Source organism: Thalassophryne amazonica, chromosome 6, assembly GCF_902500255.1.
Source record: "Thalassophryne amazonica chromosome 6, fThaAma1.1, whole genome shotgun sequence".
In the NCBI taxonomy this organism is placed as follows: domain Eukaryota; kingdom Metazoa; phylum Chordata; class Actinopteri; order Batrachoidiformes; family Batrachoididae; genus Thalassophryne; species Thalassophryne amazonica.
Window position 1 is genome coordinate 3,918,126 of NC_047108.1, and position 26,369 is coordinate 3,944,494.

At 40.1% G+C, this 26,369-nt stretch overlaps 1 protein-coding gene across 4 annotated transcripts in view; it reads left to right on the forward strand.

Annotated features, from left to right (window-relative positions):
* LOC117511773 (serine/threonine-protein kinase 38) overlaps positions 1–6,952 on the forward strand; it is a 79,743-nt gene extending 72,791 nt beyond the window's left edge. For all 4 annotated transcript variants that reach the window (XM_034171668.1, XM_034171671.1, XM_034171669.1 and 1 more), the window contains exons 12-14: positions 2,868–2,963; positions 4,941–5,035; positions 5,111–6,952. In XM_034171668.1, coding sequence (XP_034027559.1) covers positions 2,868–2,963; positions 4,941–5,035; positions 5,111–5,247 — 328 coding nt within the window. In that variant the 3' untranslated portion in view covers positions 5,248–6,952. The remainder of the gene's footprint in view (positions 1–2,867; positions 2,964–4,940; positions 5,036–5,110) is intronic.
* Positions 6,953–26,369: the final 19,417 nt, after the last annotated feature.

The following is a 26,369-nucleotide window of genomic DNA, read 5'->3' on the forward strand; positions in this document are numbered from 1 at the left end:
TTATGTATATATGTGTGTATGTATTTGTATATATGTGTGTATGTATGTGTATATATGTATGTATGTGTATGTATGTGTATATGTGTATGTATGTGTATATATGTATATGTATGTGTATGTATGTGTATGTGTGTATGTATGTGTATGTATGTATGTGTATGTGTATGTATGTATGTGTATGTATATATGTATATGTATATGTGCTCGTATGTGCTTAAACGCAACGTAATATTTTTTTTTACTTTCTGCAAAGAATACCAATTTTTCTAATTTAATTTTCATATCTCAAAAACATGACGTGACTGGCAAAAACTAACACCAGATTCGGATTCGGCACCCCCAAATTACCCAAAATCTGTTGAAAAACTTCATGCAAGAAAAATCGTGTTGACCAGTCTAATAGTTTATTTTCTACATATCAATTAACAACTAGGTGTAGCTAATGTAACCTCACTTTTGAGCTCTCTTTGCCATCATCATGTTCATGTCAGAGTACAAACCAAGCATGAAGTCAAAAGAATTATCTGTAGACCTCAAAGACAGGATTGTCTCAAGGCACAAATCTGGGGAAGGGTACAGAAACCTTTTTTGCTGCTTTGTAGGTCCCAATGAGCACAGTGGACTCAATCATCCATAAATGGAAGAAGTTCCACCAGGACTCTTCCTAGAGCTGGCTGTCCATCTGAACTGAGCGATCAGGGGAGGAGGGCCTTAGTCAACGAGGTGACCAAGAGCCCGATGGTCACTCTGTCAGAGCTCCAGCATTTCTCCGTGGAGAGAAGAGAACCTTCCAGAAGAACATCCATCTCTGCAGCAATCCACCAATCAGGCCTGTATGGTCGACTGGCCAGATGGAAGCCACTCCTTAGTAAAAGGCACGTGGTAGCCCACCTGGATTTTGTCAGAAGGCACCTGAAGGACTCTCAGAACATGAGAAACAAAATTCTCTGGTCTGATGAGACAAAGATTGGCATTTGGCATTCATGCCAAAGAGCAGGGCCCTGCTCTTTGGCATGAATGCGAGGCATCATGTTTGGAGAAACCCAGGCACTATCTCTGCAGTAAAGCATGGTGGTGGCAGCATCATGCTGTAGGGATGTTTTTCAGCAGCAGTGACTGGGAAAGTCGTCAAGATTGAAGGAAAGATGAATGCAGCAACGTACAGAGACATCCTGAATGAAAACCTCCTCCAGAGCGCTCTTGACCTCAGACTGAGGCAACGGTTTATATGTCAGCAGGACAGTTCGCTGTTTCGTAGTTGTGAATCGTCCGTGACTTGTGCAAGAGGTTGTTTTCAGCAGAGGTCCGGTTTAGGGCACAATGTAAACACACCTTGTGAAGTATGGACAAGGCAATATCAGGGCACAGCAGAAGTTCATCACAGGTGCTACACCTCTTCTAGATAACCCTCTCAACTTGGAAAAACGTGTCATCATTGTACTCACTCGTGAGCTCGCTTCAGCGACACCATCCGCATCCTCGCTAGCCATTGTTTACATGGCTTTGAAATGCTAGAACACTGCTGATGCCACAGTGCATTCTGGGAAGTGCAGGGGTCTACCAGAAAGATTAAGGGAAACGTTAAAAGCAGTGAATGCCCCGAAGCACACACCCAAGATATTAAAGGAGTGGCTTCAGGACAACTTTGTGAATGTCCTTGAGTGGTCCAGCCAGAGCCCAGACCTGAATCTGATTGAACATCTCTGGAGAGATCTGAAAATGGCTGTGCACCGACACTCCCCATCCAACCTGATGGAGTTTGAAAGGTGCTGCAAAGAGGACTGGTCAAAAAAGATAGGTGCATCGTGTTCAAGAAGACTTGAGGCTGTAATTGCTGCCAACAAAATATCAACAAAGTATTGAGCAAATAGTGTAAATACGTATGTACATGTTGATTTCTTAGTCTTTCATTTTTGCATAAATTTGCAAAAATTTAAAAAAAAAATGTTTTTTATGTTGTCATTATGGGGTGTTGTTTTGAGGGGTAAAATGAAAATTACTCCATTTTGGAATAAGGCTGTAACATAAAATGTGGAAAAAGCAAAGCGCTGTGAATACTTTACAGACATACTGTATATTCCTCCTACATCACGCATTTGTTATTAATGACAGTAAATATTTATATCAGGCTTTCCCAGGAATCGACACACAAAACCAAAAAAACTCCAATAATAAAAGCAGACTACAACGAACAAAAATTAAAGAGATGATTAAAAAAGAAATCGTATCTTGTAATTACAAGATCTTTTCTCGTAATTACGCGATCAGGGGTCTAATTGTTTTAATCCAGTGAATGCTGTACGCTTCAGTATGGTGCAAATGAGTATGAGGTCGCCTTGATAAAAGACACTGCACCCAGCACCTTTTTTTCCCAGAGTGCTCCACCTTTTTTGAGCTGCTTCTCTGAGCACTTTCAGGTGTATTTATAACTGCTGAATCGATTCAAAACCTGAAAATTAAATTTGAAATGTAAATTTGGAAAGGTTGCCAGCCTCTCCTGTCAGTAAAACAAGAACAAAGCACTTTAACATAAAACACATCATCTCTGTGAACAGGGAAGAAAAAATACAATCAAATGTAATTTAGATTTCTGCAAATGAAATGGTAAATATTGAATTCTTGATGAAATAAAGCAGTTATTCAACAGATGTAACATGTTTTTGAGTTCATTACAGAAAAGCTGCTGTTCTGATGTTGATGTGTAAGAAAAGTTTTCTGTAAGCTGTGTGTGCTTGACAAACCGTGGTGCTTGACTGTGTGCTAAAAGCCGTGCAGCTTCATCGACATAGCTGAACGCTGTTTGTAGTGAGGTCGGCTCGTGTGTTGTTTCACGACTGAGTTTGTGACCGCTGCTGTGTCCTACGTAGGTTCTGCTGTGAGGAGGAGCACAGGATCGGCGCTGCAGGTGTGGAGGAGATCAAATCCAATGGTTTCTTTGAGGGGGTGGACTATGACCACATCAGGTGGGAAATCGCCGTGCATCACGTTCACATGTTCACTTATTGTATTGATATAAACTCTGTGAACAAATTACAGTTTCTGTAAAGCAAATCTACGTACGTTTTTATTTTTCATGCTGTCAAAACACAACACTCTGTGCTGCTTCACACAAAACAAAGTATCTGCGTCGTCAGCTTAAAGTGATGACAAATATCTCCACATTCTAAATAAAATAAAAATATGAAACACAGGTCAAATTTATTCATCACAAAGTGCTTCACAATTTAAAAAGAAAATATAAAGGCATGCACCTGCACAAGTGGTTCTTGATCTTCTTTTTGAAGGTTTCATCAGTGTCCAGACCTTAAGTCCAGTGGTAGCAAGCCGAACCTGGAAAGCATGGAAATAGAGACTGGAATGGACGTCACGTGACTAGCGGCGTGCCGCACGGCGGCCATTACTAAGGGTGGAGAGAGACCTTGAGCCAGTTAAATAGAAGTGAAATGAGGGGAAAAAAGGCAGCCAGTGCTTCACCATCAACTGCACCAACTACAAAAACAAATTCTCCAAAACTAAAATGAACTGTACAAGAGCCTTAATGTAATTATGTAAAATAAGTGTCTATTTTAAAGTCGTTATGTCACAATTTAATATCAATATACTGAGACTATAACTCAACGCCATAAGTTCTTTTCATTAAGCTGCGTTCACATGCATACAAATACGAAAACAAAAATGTTTAAATATATTTATGTCTATATATATACTTGCAGTTGTTGTTTAATATGATTTGTACATGTTGGTCACAGGAGGCATTTAAATTTTAACAGTGTGGTTGGGGGGATGGAGGAGGTACTTTTTACCCTGACTGAGGGTCAAAAGTCATAAATTCTGAATGGCTTTATATCTACTTGTAATAAAATGTTAGTAAAAATCATATATATGTTGTTGTCATTAAAAGACTAGCAGTAATATTACAGTGGAAAAAGCAGCAAAGTAAATGAGCACAATGTCAAGGCATACTTCAGATTAATATTTTAATACATAAGGATTTTTTATCCAGGCATGCATGGGTTCATTAGAGCTTTTAATCAGCTTGAACACAACTTACAAGGCATCATTTATAAAACTCCATTGAGAATTATGATGACAGGAAAAAAAAAAACATTACAGTAAATGAACAGAATGACATATTTTCCCCAAATTTCCACACTTTACATAAGACATTTTTTTTTCTACCCAGACATGTATGGGTTCATTAGAAAGAGCAGTTAAAGGACTTTAAAACAGTCATACTTTTATTAAAATCTGTTAACAAATAGCAACAATAGAGAGAGAAAAGCAGCACAGTTTGTCATAATTTCCCCAAATTTATGCATTTTACATAAACGTTTTTTGTTCACTCACACATGCATAGGTTCATTGGAAAGAGCTTTCAAATGGCTTTAAAACAAGCCTACATTTATTAAAATCCGCTAAGAAATAGCGACACTAGTGCAAAAAAAGCAGTCAGTTTATTATTGATGATCTGCACAGCTCCACCCTTAGTAATGGTGCCTTCCTGTCCTGAGCGACGCTCATAGATTGAGGCGCGCATGTCCATTCAAGTCTATATTTCCATGCTGGAAAGTAGTGTGCTTTGCTCTCTGAAATGGAATGCTCCAGCATGCTTTCATTTCCTACAGCAGGTAGCTCAGTGGATCAGGAGTTGAGCTACCAATAATGTGGATCTGGGTTCAATTCCCAGTCGTGCTCCTTGTTTGTCTTCTTGTCAAAAACACCATTAGCACTGACTCAGTCCACCCAGCTGTAAACTAGTCAGTCTGAGTCACACAGAGATACGAGTGTGTGTGAATACGGTGAGCTGGAGACCATCTCTGTTGAAGCCTCCTCAAGAATACACTCACATTATTTATTTATTCATTTATTTATTTTTAATAATCTTTGTGTCTGCTGTCTATCGTTGTAATGCTTGTTGCATGTCTGTGTTGTGCTTGCAGAGAGAGACCAGCTGCCATCCCCATTGAGATCAAAAGCATTGACGACACGTCTCACTTTGATGACTTTCCTGATTCCGACATCCTGCAGCCCTCTGGTCAGTCTTACCTTCAGTACACGTTAACGTTTCTGTTGTGTGCCGAATGATGATGCTCACATTGTTCCTCCTCAGCCACCCTGGTGCCCAATCACTCTGAGGCTGACCTGAAGAACAAGGACTGGGTCTTCATCAATTACACCTACAAACGATTTGAAGGCCTCACAGCCCGAGGAGCCATACCGTCCTATATGAAGTCTGGGAAGAGATGAGCAGCTGCTCCTTCTGGTCTTTAGACTGGAAACGCCCATCAGGAAAACTGATTGTATTTGAACTCTCTCCAAGGAGTGTCCCTCCTCCACCAGTAGATCCATGCCTGTATTCTCCATGATCCAGAACACAGTGGGCATTCCCTTCCTCATCACAAGGCTAAACATCCTGTTTTCCATTCCACAGTTTGAACAGCACTTCACTTCCAGCTTCTGCACTTTGTGCTGCCTTCAGACTGCTTTCCACAACCAGCACGCTTTGCTGTTTCAAATAAAGGGCTATCGTCATTCCAACTCAGGATTCCAAACTCTGCCCATTTCCTGTCTGATGTGAGCTGTCCTTTGGAGTGACATTTGGGTAGCGTTCAGGGATTTTGTAGAAGCTTGCTTTTCCAACCACATCACTCCTGAAGAGTTCTGCTGTTTGTTTCCAAACCAAAGACCAAATGAATCCCAGTCGCAGTCGCACACATTTCTGCTCGAGCTGCACAGCAGAATAAGACTGAAATTATCACTCAACTCCAGAATGTCTCTTAAAATATTTTTGTAAAATTGGGGATCTTGTATGTCAGCGAAGCATACTGTGGAAAAACTAAATGTGACAGTAGTCTGCTTATATTAAGTTCTTATGCCATCAAAAAAAAAAAACCTACAGTCCTATCCAAAAACTCCTTCTGCTGTGTTTTGGCAGTACCTCAGAAATTGACAAAAGTAAGCTCCTGGTCCAAAGTGGAGATTTAATGAAGAATTTTTAAACTGATATTGAATTGTTTCAGTCCTTTAGTTTTGTTTGGTGAAGCAGCATTTGAGTTCCTCAAAAGGAACTCTTTCCAATCAGTCATGCAGGAGTTGTTAGAGAAGCTTTTGTTCAAACACATGGTGGAGCTATTAATGTAATTGTGTATGTAGAGGCGTGCGCAGATGAACATGTTAATCTAAGCAGCCACAGTCACTTCAGACCCTGTGGTTTGTGTTTCCTGGACGATTCCATTCAGGTTGCAGCTCTGAGCTGGCTGACCTGAAGAGGACTGAACATCATTCTGAGTAGCGTCTCAGATGTGGGTTTGCCCCAGTACGTGATCTGTGTCAAATTATCAAAGTTAGTCTGAGGCATTTCACCAGCAGCTCCCGTCACCAGCCAGTCTGAGCGCTGTCTTTAAACCCGCTGTATGTAGCACCATCGCTGCCGGTATACATTCTTGTGTTTGCCTCGGTCTCTGTGTATCCATTTATTTATTTTAATTTTTTTTAGCCTTTCTTATAGCGATAGTGAGGAAGAGACAGGAAACGGGGTGAGACATGCAGCAAAGGCTTACCCTGTTTGGGATTCGAACCTGGTGACACTGCAAGCTGCATTCTGCAGCATGTGGTATGTGTCCACCACAATCTACCACCTCATCCAATTCTTGTCAAACGTGGCACAAACACTGAGCCCACACTTGGGAAGAAGGGACTTAATATTGGTTAGTGATCAGTCTAAGGGCAGAGGTTCAGGTCAAATCTCCTGTTCTGTGCTAATATATAGGAAAATGGCTAATTTTATAAAAATAAGTTCAGATGTTTTATTCATTGTTATTGACCTTGACTGTAACATTTCCATTACGTCTCATACTTTGAAAGTTGGGTGTGGCATCACTGTGCTATTTGTTCGAGTTTTTGGTGTTTTTATTTTTTGAGTGGGCCAAAGGTTTGTCTAAATTACAGAAAAACAGAGAGCTTCTGAAATACCAACATTAACCCATTTTTTTATTGGCTTAATAGACTGTAGTTGATCTGTATGAACTGCAGTGTACAAATCGTACCCCCCCCCCCACACACACACACAGTTCGGTACCTGAACTGCAGATTGCTTGCAAAGCTTAGTGCTGAAGTTCAGATGTACTGTCATGACTTGTTTTTAAGGTAATAATCACTGTGTGAATCCAAGGCAGTTGTGCATTGATGTGCACGGAGCCTGTTCCTCTGTCACCCGGTGCTGTGCTCGATGTAACGTGGTGTAGGCTCAACACATGGAAAGACTCACTCTGAAATATCGGTGTGCACACTCCACTGTCCCTGTGTCGTCCTGAGCAGAGATTGTCAAGTACCGTTAGTTACAGTAGTGTTCAGAATAATAGTAGTGCTATGTGACTAAGAAGATTAATCCAGGTTTTGAGTATATTTCTTATTGTTAGATGGGAAACAAGGTACCAGTAGATTCAGTAGATTCTTACAAATCCAACAAGATCAAGCATTCATGATATGCACACTCTTAAGGCTATGAAATTGGGCTATTAGTAAAAAAAGTAGAAAAGGGGGTGTTCACAATAATAGTAGCATCTGCTGTTGACGCTACAAACTCAAAACTATTATATTCAAACTGCTTTTTTTATCAATCTTAGTCTTAGTCTTAGTCAGCTTTATTGTCATTTCTACAATACATCACAGACATATTGAGAACTGAAATACCTGATCTCTGGACTCCCTGACCTCACAAAAGAAGGTATTAAAGAAATATAATAACAAAGTATAAGTATAAGTATCAAGTGTAGAAATATAATAACAAAGTATAAGTATCAAGTGTAGAATTGTAAACAAACAAATACTTGTAGTGCAAAGTGGCAGGACAACATTCAGCAGTAATGGATATGTGCAAATTCCATGACCAGAGCAAGAATATATACAGTTATTGATCATTGTGCAGAGAGTATTGTATGTATAAAGTGCAATATCTTCACAGCAGCTTAGGTTAGGGAGGTTAGGGAATAGACGGGAGTGGAAAGTGAAACAGTCCAGTTTGTGTTTATGTGTGAGTGGAGGGCAACAGGGGGAAAGGGGGCAAAGCAGGGAGGGAGTTGAGTGACCTGACAGCCTGGTGGAAAAAGCTGTCTCTCAGCCGGCTGGTCTTGGCCTGGAGACTGCACAGTCTCCTCCCCGACGGCAGCAGGCTGAAGAGACTATGTAATGGATGAGTGGGGTCACTTATGATCTTAGTGGCTTTCCAGGTGAGGTGGGTGTTGTACAGTTCTTGGAGGGGTGGGAGAGAGGTGCCCATGATCTTCTCCGCTGCTCTCACGATGCATTGAAGGGACCTACGGCAAGTCGCTGTGCAGGCGCCGTACCACACCGTGATGCAGCATGACAGGACACTCTCGATCGTACCCCTGTAGAACATGCGCATGATGTGTGGTGTTGCTCCGACTCTTCGAAGCTTGCGGAGAAAGTAGAGGCGTTGATGAGCCCTCTTGGCCAGTGATGCGGTGTTAGTGGTCCAGGAGAGATCCTCCGACACATGCACACCCAGGAACTTGGTGCTGCTCACCCTCTCCACAGCAGCACCATCGATGGTCAGAGGGGAGTGTTGGGTGTGCACTCTCCTGAAGTCCACAACAATCTCCTTCGTCTTCTCCACATTCAAAAGGAGATTGTTGTTCTCGCACCACATGGTCAGCCGGCTGATCTCGCTCCTGTAGTGGGTCTCGTCGTTCCTGATGAGACCCACCACGGTTGTGTCATCCGCAAACTTGACGATGACATTTGAGCTGTGAAGTGGTGTGCAGTCGTGGGTCAGCAGTGTGAAGAGGAGGGGGCTCAACACACATCCCTGGGGGGCCCCCCGTGTTCAGAGTGATGGTGTGGGATGTGTTGCTGCCGACCCGCACTGCCTGAGGTCTCCCGGTCAGGAAGTCCAGCAGCCAGTTGCACAGTGAGGTGTTCAGACCCAGTTGATCGAGTTTGATGACCAGCTGCTGAGGGATGATGGTGTTGAATGCTGAACTGAAATCAATGAACAGCATCCTAACATATGAGTCTTTATTGTCCAAGTGTGTGAGCACTGGATGGAGGACAGCACTGATGGCATCCTCTGTTGAGCGGTTGGACCGGTATGCAAACTGGAAAGGGTCTAGGGAGGGGGGGAGTGCAGACTTGATGTGTTTCATGACTAACCGTTCGAAGCACTTCATGATGATGGAGGTGAGTGCGACAGGACGGTAGTTGTTGAAGCTAGATGGTGTGGACTTCTTCGGCACCGGGATGATGATGGTGGCTTTGAGGCACGTGGGAACGACTGACTGGCGCAACGAGGTGTTAAAGATGTCCGAAAAGACATCTGCGAGTTCCCCCGCGCAATCCCTCAGTACGCGGCCAGCAATGTTGTCAGGACCAGATGCTTTCCGGGCATTGATCCTGCTGAATGTTCTCCTCACACTGTCTGCAGTCAGTGTGATCACCTGGTCACCCGGGGGGGGGGACTTGTGCGCCGGTGTGGTGTTAAGGGCCTCAAAGCGGGCGAAGAAGTTAAGGTCATTCAGCAGGGAGGTGGAGTTGCCGCAGGTCTGTGGCGGTGGCTTGTAGTCGGAAAAATCTTGTGAATCACTAAACTAGTATTTAGTTGTATAACCACAGTTTTTCATGATTTCTTCACATCTGCGAGGCATTAATTTTGTTGTTTTGGAACCAAGATTTTGCTGGTTTACTAGTGTGCTTGGGGTCATTGTCTTGTTGAAACACCCATTTCAAGGGCATGTCCTCTTCAGCATAAGGCAACATGACCTCTTCAAGTATTTTGACATATCCAAACTGATCCATGATACCTGGTATGCGATATATAGGCCCAACACCATAGTAGGAGAAACATACCCATATCATGATGCTTGCACCACCATGCTTCACTGTCTTCACTGTGAACTGTGGCTTGAATTCAGAGTTTGGGGGTCGTCTCACAAACTGTCTGTGGCCCTTGGACCCAAAAAGAACAATTTTACTCTCATCAGTCCACAAAATATTCCTCCTTTTCTCTTTAGGCCAGTTGATGTGTTCTTTGGCAAATTGTAACCTCTTCTGCACGTCTTTTATTTAACAGAGGGACTTTGTGGGGGATTCTTGCAAATAAATTAGCTTCACACAGGCGTCTTCTAACTGTCACAGCACTTACAGGTAACTCCAGACTGTCTTTGATCATCCTGGAGCTGATCATTGAGTGAGCCTTTGCCATTCTGGTTATTCTTCTATCCATTTTGATGGTTGTTCTCAATTTTTTTTCCCATGTGTCTGGTTTTTTTTTTTTTTTTTTTGTCCATTTTAAAGCATTGGAGATCATTGTAGATGAACAGCCTATAATTTTTTGCACCTGTGTATAGGTTTTCCCCTCTTCAATCAACTTTTTAATCAGACTACGCTGTTCTTCTGAACAATGTCTTGAACGTCCCATTTTCCTCAGGCTTTCAAAGAGAAAAACATGTTCAACAGGTGCTGGTTTCATCCTTAAATAGGGGACACCTGATTCACACGTGTTTGTTCCACAAAACTGACAAACTCACTGACTGAATGCCACACTACTATTATTGTGAACACCCTCTTTTCTACTTTTTTTTTTACTAATAGCCCAGTTCCATAGCCTTAAGAGTGTGCATATCATGAATCCTTGGTCTTGTTGGATTTGTGAGAATCTACTGAATCTGCTGGTACCTTGTTTCCCATGTAACAATAAGAAATATACTCAAAACCTGGATTAATCTTTTTAGTCACATAGCACTACTATTATTCTGAACACTAATGTATATTTGAAATCGGGATCCAGTCTAGACCCAAGCTTTTGTGATCTGTTGGACTTGTTCTGGTTTTCACCTCATGAAAATAGTCTTCCTGTCTGAATGTTTTACGAAGGCCTTTAAGTTGGAGCTTAAAGCGCTCAGAGTGTCATCCATGTTTGTTTGCTTGTTTGTTTTTTATTGCTTTACCAATGACAATCCATCATTGTGTTTTGCTTCTCTGCATCTTTTGTGCCCCCATCTGACCAGCAATGGTTTAAAATCGACGCTGGTCCTGATCAGCCCTTAAGGTCTAATAAGCTGTTGTGTTCTGACAAAAACATACAGAAGACACTGTCCACACTGTCACATGATCAAGCAGTCTGCGGTGGTCAGACCTGGTCTGGTGATGGGTGAAGGCCGGCTCCAGTAATGTCAGTGGACTCTCCGGGAAATAGCATTTTTCCAGAAGCCATTTCCCTGCTGTTGGATTCTCCAAGTGATGTTTGCCAGGTCTGACCTCATGACACTGATGTTTTTACACTCTCAGTGGTACTGGATGGCTGCTTGGTGGTATTTGTATTGGGAGTAGAAACTGTTTGGCCGATTCAGCCCATTTGGAATTCTGTTCATCTCGGGGCAGGTGAAAAGAACCTCAAAGATAAAAGTCAGAAAATCCAAACAGCTGAATTTAACAAACTCGGCTCCATAAGTATTTGGACAATAACAGTTTTTTAATGTTGACTGTTCACCAACACACTGGACTTATAATGGAACAACTGCAGAGTCAACTTTCAGCTTTAATTCAAGGGGTTCAACAATAAATAAATCACATTGACCCTTTTTGAATTTCAGCCATTTTTAATACATGCTTCCTGTGTTTTGACAGCTCATAATTAATTAAAGTAAACATAGAACTTAAGTCCTGTATAGGCCTGAGGCCAGTTGGTGCTGGTGTTTAAGGCCAAATTCTGTTGTGTAAAGCTGATGAGAGTCTGCACCTCCTCTGGGCAGGATGCCGGTCAGTCACAGGTTACTTCCCCTGCCGAGGCCAGTGCCCATTTCCAGCTGGTTGGCTGAGATGATGCAGAAGAGAATTATCCAAGGACACAGACAGCGTGACCGAGAAACTCTACATTTTGTTAGTCCGACTCCTAATCCCACTGAGCCACCTGCTAGACAAGTAAATATAAGCATTAAATTTAACACAAAACACCAAGTTTACAGACACTTTACTGAAGAAAAGGACTTAAGGCTTCTGTGGCTTTGAGAGACTGCACAGGGCAACATTTGTTGCATCAGCAGAAGGATTTTCTTCAAAATAAATCAACACTTGTCAGCTTCAGGTTGCCAAAAGACATGAGGAAGACTTCAGTCTACATCTGATCCGGTCTTGTGTGAAAATCCTTCTGTACTCTACTCCACCTAATTTTCAGTACACCTAACGTGTACTGAAAAGTTGTGAGTGGTGATGCAATAGCTAAAAGTTGCACTATGCAAGCATCACCAGTCACAGCCACAAGAACCTGTAAGTCCTTCAGAGCTGTCGTGGTGACTTCCTTCACTTGTCTCCTTCCATGATCACTGTTTTTCTTAACTGCTTACTCCAGACTGACTTCACTGTCAGTGCCGCAGTGTTCACATTTGTTAGTGATCAAAACATTCAGTGACTTGAAAATGATCACATGTGCATATCTGTGTTTCTTCTGCCAGAATTTTTTTTTTTCCGTTCAGGGTCTGCTCATTGAAAAAAGAAGAATTTAAATCACGGGTGTAATTTTCCAGAAAAGTGTGATGGCATTCAGTCCAGATCATTTAGTTTCAGCATCGGTAACCTCACTGCTACCAACTGCATGTGTGCAAACAATATACAACCCCTGGCAAAAATTATGGAATCACCGGCCTCAGAGGATGTTCATTCAGTTGTTTAATTTTGTAGAAAAAAAGCAGATCACAGACATGACACAAAACTAAAGTCATTTCAAATGGCAACTTTCTGGCTTTAAGAAACACTATAAGAAATCAGGAAAAAAATTGTGGCAGTCAGTAACGGTTACTTTTTTAGACCAAGCAGAGGAAAAAATATGGAATCACTCAATTCTGAGGAAAAAATTATGGAATCACCCTGTAAATTTTCATCCCCCAAATTAACACCTGCATCATATCAGATCTGCTCATTGACATTGACCCTATGTGTCTTTTTGCAAGGAATGTTTTTGCAGTTTTTGCTCTATGGCAAGATGCATTATCATCTTGAAAAATGATTTCATCATCCCCAAACATCCTTTCAATTGTCCAAAATATCAACATAAACTTGTGCATTTATTGATGATGTAATGACAGCCATCTCCCCAGTGCCTTTACCTGACATGCAGCCCCATATCATCAATGACTGTGGAAATTTACATGTTCTCTTCAGGCAGTCATCTTTATAAATGTCATTGGAAAGGCACCAAACAAAAGTTCCAGCATCATCACCTTGCCCAATGCAGATTCGAGATTCATCACTGAATATGACTTTCATCCAGTCATCCACAGTCCATGATTGCTTTTCCTTAGCCCATTGTAACCTTGTTTTTTTCTGTTTAGGTGTTAATGATGCCTTTCGTTTAGCTTTTCTGTATGTAAATCCCATTTCCTTTAGGCGGTTTCTTACAGTTCGGTCACAGATGTTGACTCCAGTTTCCTCCCATTCGTTCCTCATTTGTTTTGTTGTGCATTTCGATTTTTGAGACATATTGCTTTATGTTTTCTGTCTTGACGCTTTGATGTCTTCCTTGGTCTACCAGTATGTTTGCCTTTAAAAACCTTCCCATGTTGTTTGTATTTGGTCCAGAGTTTAGACACAGCTGACTGTGAACAACCAACATCTTTTGCAACATTGCATGATGATTTACTCTCTAAGAGTTTGATAATCCTCTCCTTTGTTTCAATTGACATCTCTCGTGTTGGAGCCATGATTCATGTCAGTCCACTTGGTGCAACAGCTCTCCAAGGTGTGTTCACTCCTTTTTAGATGCAGACTAACGAGCAGATCTGATATGATGCAGGTGTTAGTTTTGGGGATGAAAATTTACAGGGTGATTCCATAATTCTTTCCTCAGAATTGAGTGATCCATATTTTCTTCCTCTGCTTGGTCTAAGAATGTAACCATTACTGACTGCCACAATCTTTTTTTCTTGATTTCTTATAGTGTTTCTTAAAGCCAGAAAGTTGCCATTTGAAATGACTTTAGTTTTGTGTCATGTCTGTGATCTGCTTTTTTTCTACAAAATTAAACAACTGAATAAACATCCTCCGAGGCCGATGATTCCATAATTTTTGCCAGGGGTTGTATTTGGTTATAAGCAAAATGGAATCTGCTTCCTTACTGTAAAAACCCTCCCAGACATCAATGTCAGATTTTGTGCATGTGCACAGACTTACTTCTTCAAAGTTTGACTATACAGACTCCTCATGAAGTACTTTAAAACAAAGGCCAGATGTGGCCCACAGGCCACAAATTAGTAGCCCTGACTCAGGTGCAGCAGAGTGATCAACTGACACAGGGATCATCAAAGATTTATAGTCACCAGGCCAATCAAATAAGAGAAACTCTTCATCATTCACTTGATTTGTCTAAAGAAACGTAAAATGACAGGAGTGTTTGTATAAACGTACCAGAACATTTTGGTTGTTCCATTTTAACTCCATGGTGTAACAAGGCAGCAACTCAACATGGACTTGACTGTCTGTGAGAGGGTGAACCTCGACTCCTCCACATGATGTGACGGGGTGTTCTTGGTTTGGCAGTTGTACCCTGATTGCTGCTTTTTAACATGTAATGATAATTCATTGTGTAAAATGTTTTTTTAATAGCTGATCAATAACTGATATTTTATTTTCATGGTTTCCTGAAAGCAGCTGCAGTTTGTCAGTTTTTTCAGCCACAAATGAACCAAAGACGCCACCAGCGGACACGAGCTTTATTGCCGGCACACAATTACAGCATTCTTAGCCGCCCACTTCTAATTAGTTTTTTTTTTTTTTTTTTTTTTGCTGTTGTCACAAACTCGATACATCAAACAGTTGAATTATTATTGTATTTTTTTTTTAAATTGCGTAAAAGTTTGGTCACATGACAGCTGGTTACGTTTTCTGTAGTTTTCCAGCAAACGTCCACATGCTGTCCATTTGAACTGAATGTAAGAGGAGCAACAACGAGGAAAAAAGTTTGTTTATAAGAAAAACAAGTTTTAAAAAAAGAAACAAGGTTACAGTGACGACTGTCTGCTGGAATGTCAAACTTTTCTGTCGTCTGAATGGAGGAGGGTTTTTGTGTCAGTGTTGCTGTTTAATATAGTCTGGTTTTGTTTTTGTTTTTTTGTTTTGTTTTTTGTTTGTTTTTTCTATCACCTGAGGAGTAATGGTTGTTTTTGTTTGTCTGGTGCTGGTGATCAGGATGTTTGTGAGGAATGTTTCCTTGATGTGTGAGACTTTTGTGCGGCACAGAACTTGATTTAAACCTCTTCTCTCTAAGCCGCCTGATGTTTGCATTTCTGTTGTCTGACATGACAGTCGCCTCCAAAGCGACAAACAACTCCTCTGATTCATAGTTTTTGCTCTATGCTGAAAACTGAATATCAGCTTTTAGTTTCTGCTGTAACAGAGAGACCACAGCACCATCTTTGGCACCCTCCACCCTTTCCCCAAGTCAAAATGCTGTGTGTTAGTGGTAGAGACACCAGGGCCAACTAACCTTGTTTAGCTGACTTAACTAACCTAGTCAATTCATCTTTTGACATTAGCCTGCTAAAAGTACAAGTACAAGGGATCTTGTACTTTCTCCGACACAGCTAGCAGTGTGGCTAGCTCTAGCAGTAGCGTGCTCACCGAGCCTGAGACCCCAGCAGACCCTCCAAGCGACTCTGCTGATATGTTATCTGAACACCACAAACAATCTAACCTGGCAGATTTAAAAATGGAACCACTGGCGTCCATCAAAACCAAAATGACAACTTTTTCAAAGGGAAGTGACAAAGTGATCACAAACGAGATTGAAGGAGTTAAATCTGAGCTGCAATCGGTAACGTTGGAAATAGCTAACGATACTGGAGCTCTTCAACTGGAATTGGACACAGGTGACAAACTACGGTGGCAGATATGGAACATAAGCTCTCTGGCTGCTCGGATGATATCGTGGCGCTGCTAGCTAATGTTATAAAAAACTGCAGGAGAAATGTGTGGACATGGAGGGATGTATGCAGAGGTCAAATATCTGCGAACTGAATGTGGCTGAAAAATCACACTTTACAAGGTAAAAGAGCAGACGGCAAACCCAGAGCAATCATTGCTGCACTATTTTCAAGACTGTGCTGACATCCTCCGCTAGGTACAAGAAGCTGGTCCACTCCGCTACAACGGCTCACCCATCCTTATCTTTCCCAACTACCCACCCAGTGTTGGCCGCACGCTAAGAAACGCCTTTGAGGATGGCAGGGAGTGCGCTACAGGCTTCTCTATCCCGCACGACTGCAGCTCACCCACAACAACGGTACAGAAGTCATTTTCGACAACCCAGCAGAGGCTATGAGGTATATTCAGGTGCCGAATTTGCGAAATGTAAGATGGTAGGTGTCAGGTTCACCCTGTAATAGAAATCACAGACAACCTGATATCAAAGAAACACAGTTTCTCTTTTGCTCGCGAGCAGAGTGTTGGGTTGCAAGGACAGAGAGAGAGTATACCGCTCGAGCAACAGATTCATTCCTTCCTTCTCTCCTTCCCTCTCTCTCCCGAGTGACACTACCTCGCTTTTTATTCATTCATGCAAACAAGCATGCCGTCACCATAGTTACAAAGCAGAAACAGTCAGTACAGACTCTCAGGGGAACAAGGACAGTTTCAATCTTTAGTTAATGTCAACATCAGCAAAATTAGATGACAAATACCACGTGCGAATGTGTGGCAACAGCTTATTTTTCTACTTGCTCTGATAATAAAACAAAAAATAAAAGAACAAACCTCAGATCTCCTCATGTATCGGAACACTGCGTATTGAAAAACAGACACTTTGCATTAATCACGCCATGAGAAAACAATTCCTTTAGACCTTTATGTGATAACAAAATAAGGCATATTCACAATTTTTCCAACAGTAGGGGAAGGTTCCGCCCTTTTCGCCTCTGATTTGCTAGAAGGTGAGCAGCAGTAGAAGCCTGTTTTGAAACATTATTAGGCCACAAATACGGTCGTCTCTGTTCGTGCAACATCTCTGGGGGCAACTTAATTCTTGATCAATAATATCAAAAATATTATAAGCTAACAGAAAATGTTTATCCCCAGTCCAAATAAGTGCTCATGAAAGAGAAAAATACGAATATTTTGGACCAGTCTATTCACATGATTAAAAATAATCCAATCAGCGATATATAGGCTGTAGGATGTGTAGAACACACTCGACCAGGTCTACACAAACATCAGACAGGCTTTCAGAGCAGTTCCACACCCCCACCTGGGATCATCAGACCATCTCTTTGTTATGCTAATTCCAGCCTACAGACTTCTGTTGACGAAGAGCAAACCAGCTGTGAAGCAGATCAGGGCCTGGTCAGAGGGAGCCACAGCAGCTCTACAGGACTGTTTTGAAAGCACAGACTGGTCTGTTTTCAGGGAGGCGGCCACCACCAACCAGCACTTCAACCTCACCAAATACACAGACTCAGTAATTGGATATATAACAAAATGCATGGAAGATGTAACCATCACCAAGGACATTACAGAAAGAGCAAACAAAAAACCCTGGTTCACCAGGGAGGTACGTGAGCTCCTGAGAGCACACAACACTGCTTTCAAGTCTGGGGACAAGGAGGCCCTCAAGTCAGCCAGGGCCGACCTGCACCGGGGCGTGAGAGCAGCCAAGCGTGCCTATGGACAGAAAATCAACTCCCCCTTCACAGACACAAAAGACCCAAGTCCCTGTGGCAAGACATCCAGTCAGTCACAGACTACAAGCCAGCCCCCTCAACACCTTCTTCAGCCGGTTTGAAGAAAATAACACAACACCACCTACAAAAGCCCCCGTCAGCCCAGACAACATAACACTTCAACTGGACCCAGCGGACGTGAGGATGACCTTACTCAAGGTGAACCCCAGAGAAGCTGCAGGTCCAGACAACATACCCGGGCAGTGCTCAGAGACTGTGCAGACTCACTCACTGACGTCCTCAGAGACATTTACAACATCTCTCTGAACCAAGCCACCACACCAGAAAGCTTCAAAGCTACCACCTTTGGACTTCCGGTGCAGCTAGCGAGAGAATGGCAGCATAAGCAGTTTGCTTCTGACGGTTTTTTGCAATTCAAGCTCCCACAGCTACTCTTGTTACAAACCCTGGGGATTTTTGACGATGGATACGGGAATTTTAACAAGAAGTATGAAAAGTGCCAATTTGACTGAAGACGAAGCTGATAAAATCCATGGTGACCAAGGCCACTCCTCGGAGCTAACGTTAGCACGACAAGGCAGAGCTGTGGCTGCACCTTCACTGCGGATTATATTCAAAGTTACAGGATTTCAGAAAAGACAGCAGTGAACAATACTCAGACATTAAATGTGAATTAAGAAGGGTGAATGGACGAAGCAGAAGGGAGGATTGATGAAACGGAGACTGCTACAAGCAGCATCCACGCTAATCAGGAGGCTAACTGAGCGCCAAGCTAACCTCGAGGCGAGGCTACTGGATCAAGAAGAGCGAGGCAGGAGGGACAACCTCCGCATTTATTCAATAAAAGAAGGGAAGGAAGGATCAGATATGGTGACTTTTCTGGAAAACATGCTGAAAAAAACACTTGACTTTCCCGGAGATGAAGTACTTGGAATTGAAAGCGCATCGCGCCCTGGTGGCTAAACCGAACAACAGCAGTCAAGCTGAACCCAGATCTATTGTGAAATTTGCCAGCTATCGCATCAAAGAAGAGGTCATAGGGAGAGCATGGCAGAAGAAAGAAGTGTTTTGTAACGATGAGCGCTTTTTTGTAGACCACGATTTTCCCACTGAAGTGATAAAGAAACGTAATGAATATGGGGAGGCCAAAAAAGTGCTCAAGGAGAATCGTATCAAATTCCAGACCCCATACCCAGCCACGATGCGGGTTTTCGTCTCTATAAAAATGCGACCGAGGCGACAAGAGACCTGGCTTCCCGGGGTTTGCAGTCAGTGTGGTTAAACCTACGGTCACCCCTGATCAAGATCGATCCAGCTTTTGTCCAACTGGAGACCAGTGAGCGGACGATACGCGTGGAGCGGAGGTCAGCAGCAGAGCACAGCGGGAGATGACGCGCAGCGGCTGAAGGACCCACATGCCCGTCTCATAGAAAAACTCCAGAGTTTCCGAAGAAGCAGCAACACCAAGGACTGACTGTAAGAGCGCCATAGAAGATCGTCATTTGGGTGGAAAACTATCACTTACTTTACTACTGTCAAAGAATAAACTATGGTTATAAAGGTAACGCTATGAACAATAAAAGGTTTTCTATTTTTAAATGCACTTTATTTTGAAAAAAAAAAAAAAGTCGGGGTTAGTTAAGAATCCAGCTAGTATGCGGACATGTCATAGGGCCCCATTCCTGCAAAGAAGTGGGACTTTCCCCTTTCGGGACCTGCATCACCCGTCACCATGTAGGGCGCCTCTAATACGAGCCTCTGCCTTGGAAGTGCCTGTTGAACATTACAGAGTTGTTTTTGAAACTTTTTCTTTATTACTGTTCCAGTTAACATGTTCTATGGGAGAGAGCTTTGTAATGCACTTAAATGGTTATGATAATTATATATTTACTTGGGGGGAAATAACTTTTTGCATCATATTTATAGTACATGAATATACAGGACATTAAAATAATCTCTTTTAATGTGAAGGGTATTTCAAGCCCAGCCAAAAGAAGTAAAATATTCACAAAGCTCAAACGGGAAAAAGCCCAAATTGTACTATTACAAGAGACTCACCTCTCAAAATTAGAACATGAGAAGATGAAAAGAATGGGATACACTAGAGCTTATTATTCATCATATAATAATGGACGAAGAAGAGGGGTCATTATATTAATATCCCAAAAAATACCTTTTGAATATGCATCTGAGGAATCAGACAAGGAAGGGAGATATATGATATATGTCAAAGAATATTTGCAATGTGAACAACTGGACTTACCCAACAACAATTGAGTGTATTGGTGTAAAATTTACATTATCACCTGAAATGTCTTTTCTTGTATTTGTCCTCTACAGACCACCGTCCGCTAAGGAAGATTTCTATGATGACCTGGGTCAATTGTTAAAAATTTATAGTGCAAAAGAAATGATCCTTTTGGGGGATTTCAACTTAAATTGGATGGACAAAAAAAACAAGAAATTGAGTGACGTGTGTTAAATATCAACTGTCACAATCAATAAGCCTACCCGAATCACCAATAAATCACAAACGTTACTGGATTTAATTCTTAGTAATAAAGTAGACCGTATCTCTAAAACATACAATTTAATAACTGGAATGTCTGACCACAATCTTACATTAGTTGCACATAAATTATCCCGATTTAGGACTAAAAATCAAAATAGAGAAATAAAGATAAAATGTGTAGATATTATTCCAAAAAGAAACTTAGAACCTTTGGAAAATGATCTTGGGCTGATTAACTGGGATGGAAAAATTGTAGGACCCGATTGTGAAGACGTGACAAATCAAATAAGTACAATCCAAGACATATTGTCTAGATACAGGAAGACAGTACCAATAAAAAATAAAAAGCAAAATATACCCTGCTTAAATGAGTCCTTGAGGCAAATGATGAAAATTAGAGATAATGGTGTTAAAAAAATTTTTTTAAATCAGGCCGGAATACAGATCACATAGTATTTAAAGGGATGAGGAACAAAGTAACATCAGAACTCAGGAAAGCTAAAGCGAATTTTTTTCTAAATAAAATAAAAGAAGCAAAAGGCAATAATAAAGCCTTATGGGAAACACTCAATAAATTGATGGGAAAAGATCAGCAAAAATGTGAAATTACACAAATTAAATGTTGTAATGAAATTTTTAATGAAAGCGTAAGTATTGCAAATAATTTTAACACATTTTATCAATTCTATATATGAACTTAGCCAAAAATTCACTCCAGTGTATCCCAAAAAAAGACTAATAACAGATAACCCAAAATTGAACCTATGCTTAACTAATGAATTTCAGGTAAAAAAAAATTTTGGTTTCTCTGACAAATTCAAAAAGCAAAAACATCTATGGAATAGACTCTGCGCTCATTAAAAAAAAAATTATTAATACTTAATCAAACCACTAACAAGGTTAACGAATCTTTCAATTGAACAAAATTCTTTTCCAGATAAAATGAAAATTGCAGCAATAATTCCTATACACAAATATGGTAATAAACAAGAAATGGAAAATTATAGACCGATTAGCATTCTTCCAATATTTTCCAAAATCATAGAAAAGGTAGTGTCCAGGCAAATAAGTGACCATCTAGAATCAAATGCGTTGTTACATCCTATGCAGTTTGGTTTTAGAAAGTACCATTCTACAGATACAGCCTGTAGTTATCTCTTGGAAAACATAAAATCAAATTTAGACAAAGGAGGAGTTGTTGGAGCAATTTTCTTAGACTTACGCGGAGCGTTCGATACCGTAAATCATGAACTTCTCTATTCAAAATGACAAAGATTCAAACTATGAGAAAACACAATAAGTTGGTTAAAATCTTATTTATCAGGGCGAAATCAGTGTGTCAGAATTAATAATGTAGTATCTGAGATAAAACTGTGCCATATAGGTTTACCACAAGGGTCAATTTTGGGCCCGGCATTATTTTCTTTATATATATAGATGATTTACCTTCAGTATGTGACAATGTGAGCATATAGATGTACGCAGATGATACAATATACACACACGGAACAAATATGACTGAGGTTGTGAACAAACTAACTATAGCCATGGGAAGAGTTTCTACCTGGCTTCAGGAATCCTGTCTAACATTAAACTTGGAAAAAACAGCAGCCATGTATTTCACTATTAAGAATAAAACAACAGTATATCCAAATATTATCAATGATCAAATTATAAAAAATGTAACTGAGTTCAAATATTTAGGGCTTACATTAGATTCAACTCTGTTTTAAGAAGCATATAAAAAAGATCTCAAACACTTTGAAATTTAATTTAGTTACTTTTAAAAGCATAAGAAATACATTAACAACAGCGGCTGCAAAATGCTTTCTAAATGCAATGATAATACCTCATTTTACTTACTGTATAACAAGTTGGGCTCAAGCAAATCTAACAACGTTAAGACCTTTGGAGTCCCTGTATAAAAGGGCTCTTAAAATCCTTGATCAAAAAACTATTCAATATCATCGTCATATTTTGAGCAAATATGCTATGCTCAGCTTTGAAAATTTGATCTTTTTCCATGAGGTTCAAATGGTATACAAAATAGTTCATAATCAAGCTCCGCCACCTCTCAAGAACTTCATTCACCTGTCCTCTGATACAACAACAAGGGTAACAAGAGCAACCACTCAGAGGCAGTGTACCATTCCCAAATGTAAGACTGCATTTGCACAATCGACATTTTCTTACAGAGCCACAAAGAAATGGAATATATTATCAGAAGAAATAAAAACACAACCAGACTTTAAGACATTTTCTGTAAAGGTAAAATCATGGCTTCAAAACCAAAGATGTAGGCACTAAATATATAGCACTGCTACAGGTAACACTGAACATGTGTAATAAGTATTCTGATTCTATATAGAAATTGAGAGATGAACTGTATGAAGGGTGAATATCTTTTACAAATGTTTTGATATTGTACAGTAATTGAGAGGTTTAGATGAATTTATGAATGTCTTGACAATTTTGATGTTTTGATGCTGCATGTTATGAGTGACAGGGATGAATTATGAATGGTTGTTTTAAACGTTTTGATATGGCACAGTATTTTAGAAATGAATGATGTAAGAATTAATTTAATATTAGATATTTTATGAATTTAATATTATATATTTTGTAAGTTTGTTTGTGATGTATTTAATAGCCCTATGTGTATCCCCCTGACCCTGAAGGACTACAAACGGAAATTAGCTGTTGCAGCTACAATCTGGTACAAACATCTCTGCTTGATGAGCATAATGTAATTGGATGCTGTCCTTGTACAAATAAATGGAAATGAAATGAAATATATAGTGTTAACAGGAAGGATCAATAATGTATTAATTACCCTTTGTAATGTCTATGCTCTACCTGGAAGTAAATTCTCCTTTTACAGAAAGGTGTTTGATTTGATGGCTGGAGCATCAGGGATTGTAATCTGCGGATCAGATTTTAACCTTCGCTTGAACCCAAATTTAGACACATCTAAAAAGGTACCAACTACAACATTGCACAAAAAAGTAAACAATCTAATAGAGGAACTGGGCATATTAGACCTTTGGAGAGACTTCTATCCCTCAGGCCGTGATTACACCTTCTATTCATATCCTCATGATACATATTCAAGATTAGATTATTTTTTTGTTTTTAAAAGGGACCGTAATCGAATGAACAGCTGTGATATTGGCTCTATTGACCTCTGACCACGCTCCAATTTCTTGTTTCTTGAATATTGAGGAAACTGAAAGGAACACACTGTGGAGGCTCAACACAAGCATTTTAAACAACCCACAGTTTGTGAACGAGGTGAGAGAGGAAATAAAGTCATTTTTGGAATTAAATGACACAGGAGAGGTTGACTCAACTATAGTATGGGACACTTTAAAAGCAGTCCTTTGTGGTAAAATTATTTCTTGGTGCTCACACAATAAGAAGGTAAAACAACTTAAATACATTGATTGCAATAGGAGACTGAAGGATTTTGAAAGACAACATAAAATTAATCAATGCCAAAAACTTTTAGAAGAAATTAAGAAAATCCGAAATGAAATTAATCTGAAGTACACAAATGAAGTTGAAAAAAAAATTGTCTTTGCAAAACAGAAATATTATGAAGCCGGTCCCAAAGCAGCTAAGATTCTTGCCAGATGGTTACAAAAAGAGAGAGCAGAAAGCACAATATATAAAATTAAAGATCCAAATTCTGGAGTCATTTTGTTTAAACAGGAACAATTACAAGAAGCATTTGAAAAATATTACAGGAGTTTGTACTCGCAACCACCTGCAGAAGGTGAGCAAGAAACTGAAAACCTTTTGTGCTCTCTTAACTTGCCTTCTCTGTCTGAGGAACAAAATAAAAGTTTGATGGCAGAGATAACTGAAAAGGAACTAAACAGCGCCATCTCCAGGTTAAAGGCAAACAAGACGCCAGGGCCAGATGGCTATCCTCCAGACTGGTACAAAGCATTTAGAAAGGAACTTATGCTATGTCCTCTCAAAGCAAACAATAGAGTTTTTAAAAAATCAAAAATGCCACCTTCATGGAAAGAAGCGGTTATCTCTGTCATCCCAAAGGAAGGCAAGGACCGGTCGGAGTGTGGTTCATACAGGCCAATTTTGGTCCTAAATGTTGACTATAAATTATTCACAAGTATTTTGGCTAAAAGATTAGAGAAGATACTTCCTTTTCTGATCCACACAGACCAGATTGGTTTTGTTTTGCGGAGACAAACTCATGATAATATCAGATGCTCATTACATATTTTAAATCACATTCAACGTAATAGTCTTGAGGCCCTCTTAGTGAGCCTTGACGCAGAAAAAGCGTTTGATTCAGTCAGCTGGGCTTTTCTGTATAAAGTGCTGGAGCGATTTGGTATACATTCTAATTTTGTTAATGTTATCTGTACATTGTACAGTGAACCTTCTGCTAAAATTAAAATTAATGGTAATCTTACTAGATCCTTCACCCTTCAGCGTGGCGTGAGGCAGGGCTGCGGGTCATCACCGATCCTGTTTGCATTATACATAGAGCCTCTAGCCCAGTGGTTAAGACAGACAGAAAGCATCAAAGGTATAACTATAAATCAAGAAGAGCATAAAGTTGCCTTATATGCCGACGATGTACTAATTTATTTATCAGACCCAAATAATACACTCCCAGAAATGATGAAGTTATTACATAAGTATGGTCAATACTCAGGTTATAAATTAAATATACAAAAAACCCAACTGCTTACATTTAATTATTCACCCTCAAAACAACTTAGAGATAAATACACTCTTAACTGGGATCAACAATTATTAAAATACTTAGGAATTCATTTTAACAAAGATACTTTATCACTAGCAAAAATAAACTATGATCCCTTATTAACAAAAATTAACGTTGATATCAAGAGATGGAACACAGTATCTTTCCTTAGTTTTAGTCACAGAACTGAAAGTGTAAAGATGAACATACTCCCGTGATATCTTTTTCTGTTCCAATCACTTCCAGTGGAAATTACTGAAAAAGAATTTTCAGAGCTGGAAAAAGGTTTATCTGGCAGGGGAAAAGGCCCAGGATTAAATATAAAACGCTACAACTACCAAAGGAAGAGGGAGGCATGGCCTTACCGTATTTTAAAGGATATTTTTATGCAGCTCAAATAAAACCACTTCTAAATATGTGTTCCTCAAAATTTTACGCTCGATGGAAAGATATAGAACTTTCAATTATGAAACCCTCTATACAGGCAGTTTTGGCCTACTCAAGTTTAGATTATCATATCAAAGACATCTCGAATCCATGGATTAAAACTCAATTAAAAATCTGGAGTAAAGTGAAAAAAGAATATCAGTTAGATGACAAAATACAAATAATACACTGGTGTGCGTTCGATCCTGGATTTAAGCTTAATTCAATGGATAACACTTTTACACTTTAAATTTCAAAAGGAGTTACCACATTTTATTCCCTCACAGAAAGTGGAAAATTGAAAGATTTTGATAAATTGAAGATTGAGTTTCAGCTTGACAACTCCGACTTTTTTAGGTACCTACAACTGCGGAATCACTTTGAACATAATATTAGTGTCAAAACAGATTTTCAAGATCCATTACTGATAATATTCTTAAAAGCATACAAAAATACTGATATTAAAGGAGTCATTAGTAGTATTTACAAAAGCTTTCTGACAAAAAAAACTCACTCCACAACTTACATTAAAGAGAAATGGGAGAATGAAGGAAACATGATAATATCCCCCGATGACTGGCTGGACATATGTGAATCTCAGTGGAAATGTTCAAATTCACATTCATGGCGTGAGTTCAGCTGGAAATGTCTAATGCGATTTTTTTATTACTCCCAAGCAGAAGGTTCATTTTGGAGCAGGAAATGCAGCCTGCTGGAGACAGTGTGGGGCTTCTGAAGCTGACCATTGGCACATACTTTGGGCCTGTTCAAAGATCACACCACTTTGGGCAGAGTTCCACACAACGGTATCAAAAATTTTTCGGATTAATATACCATACCAATTTTCAACTCTATTCCTGGGCCAAATTGACAACATAAATTTTAAAAACAAATATCTTGTTGCTATTCTGATCTCAGCTGCTAAAAAAGCAATTACAAGACGATGGCTACGTCCGGATCCCCCCAACATATCTGAATGGATAAAAATAGTGAATGACATATATGTAATGGA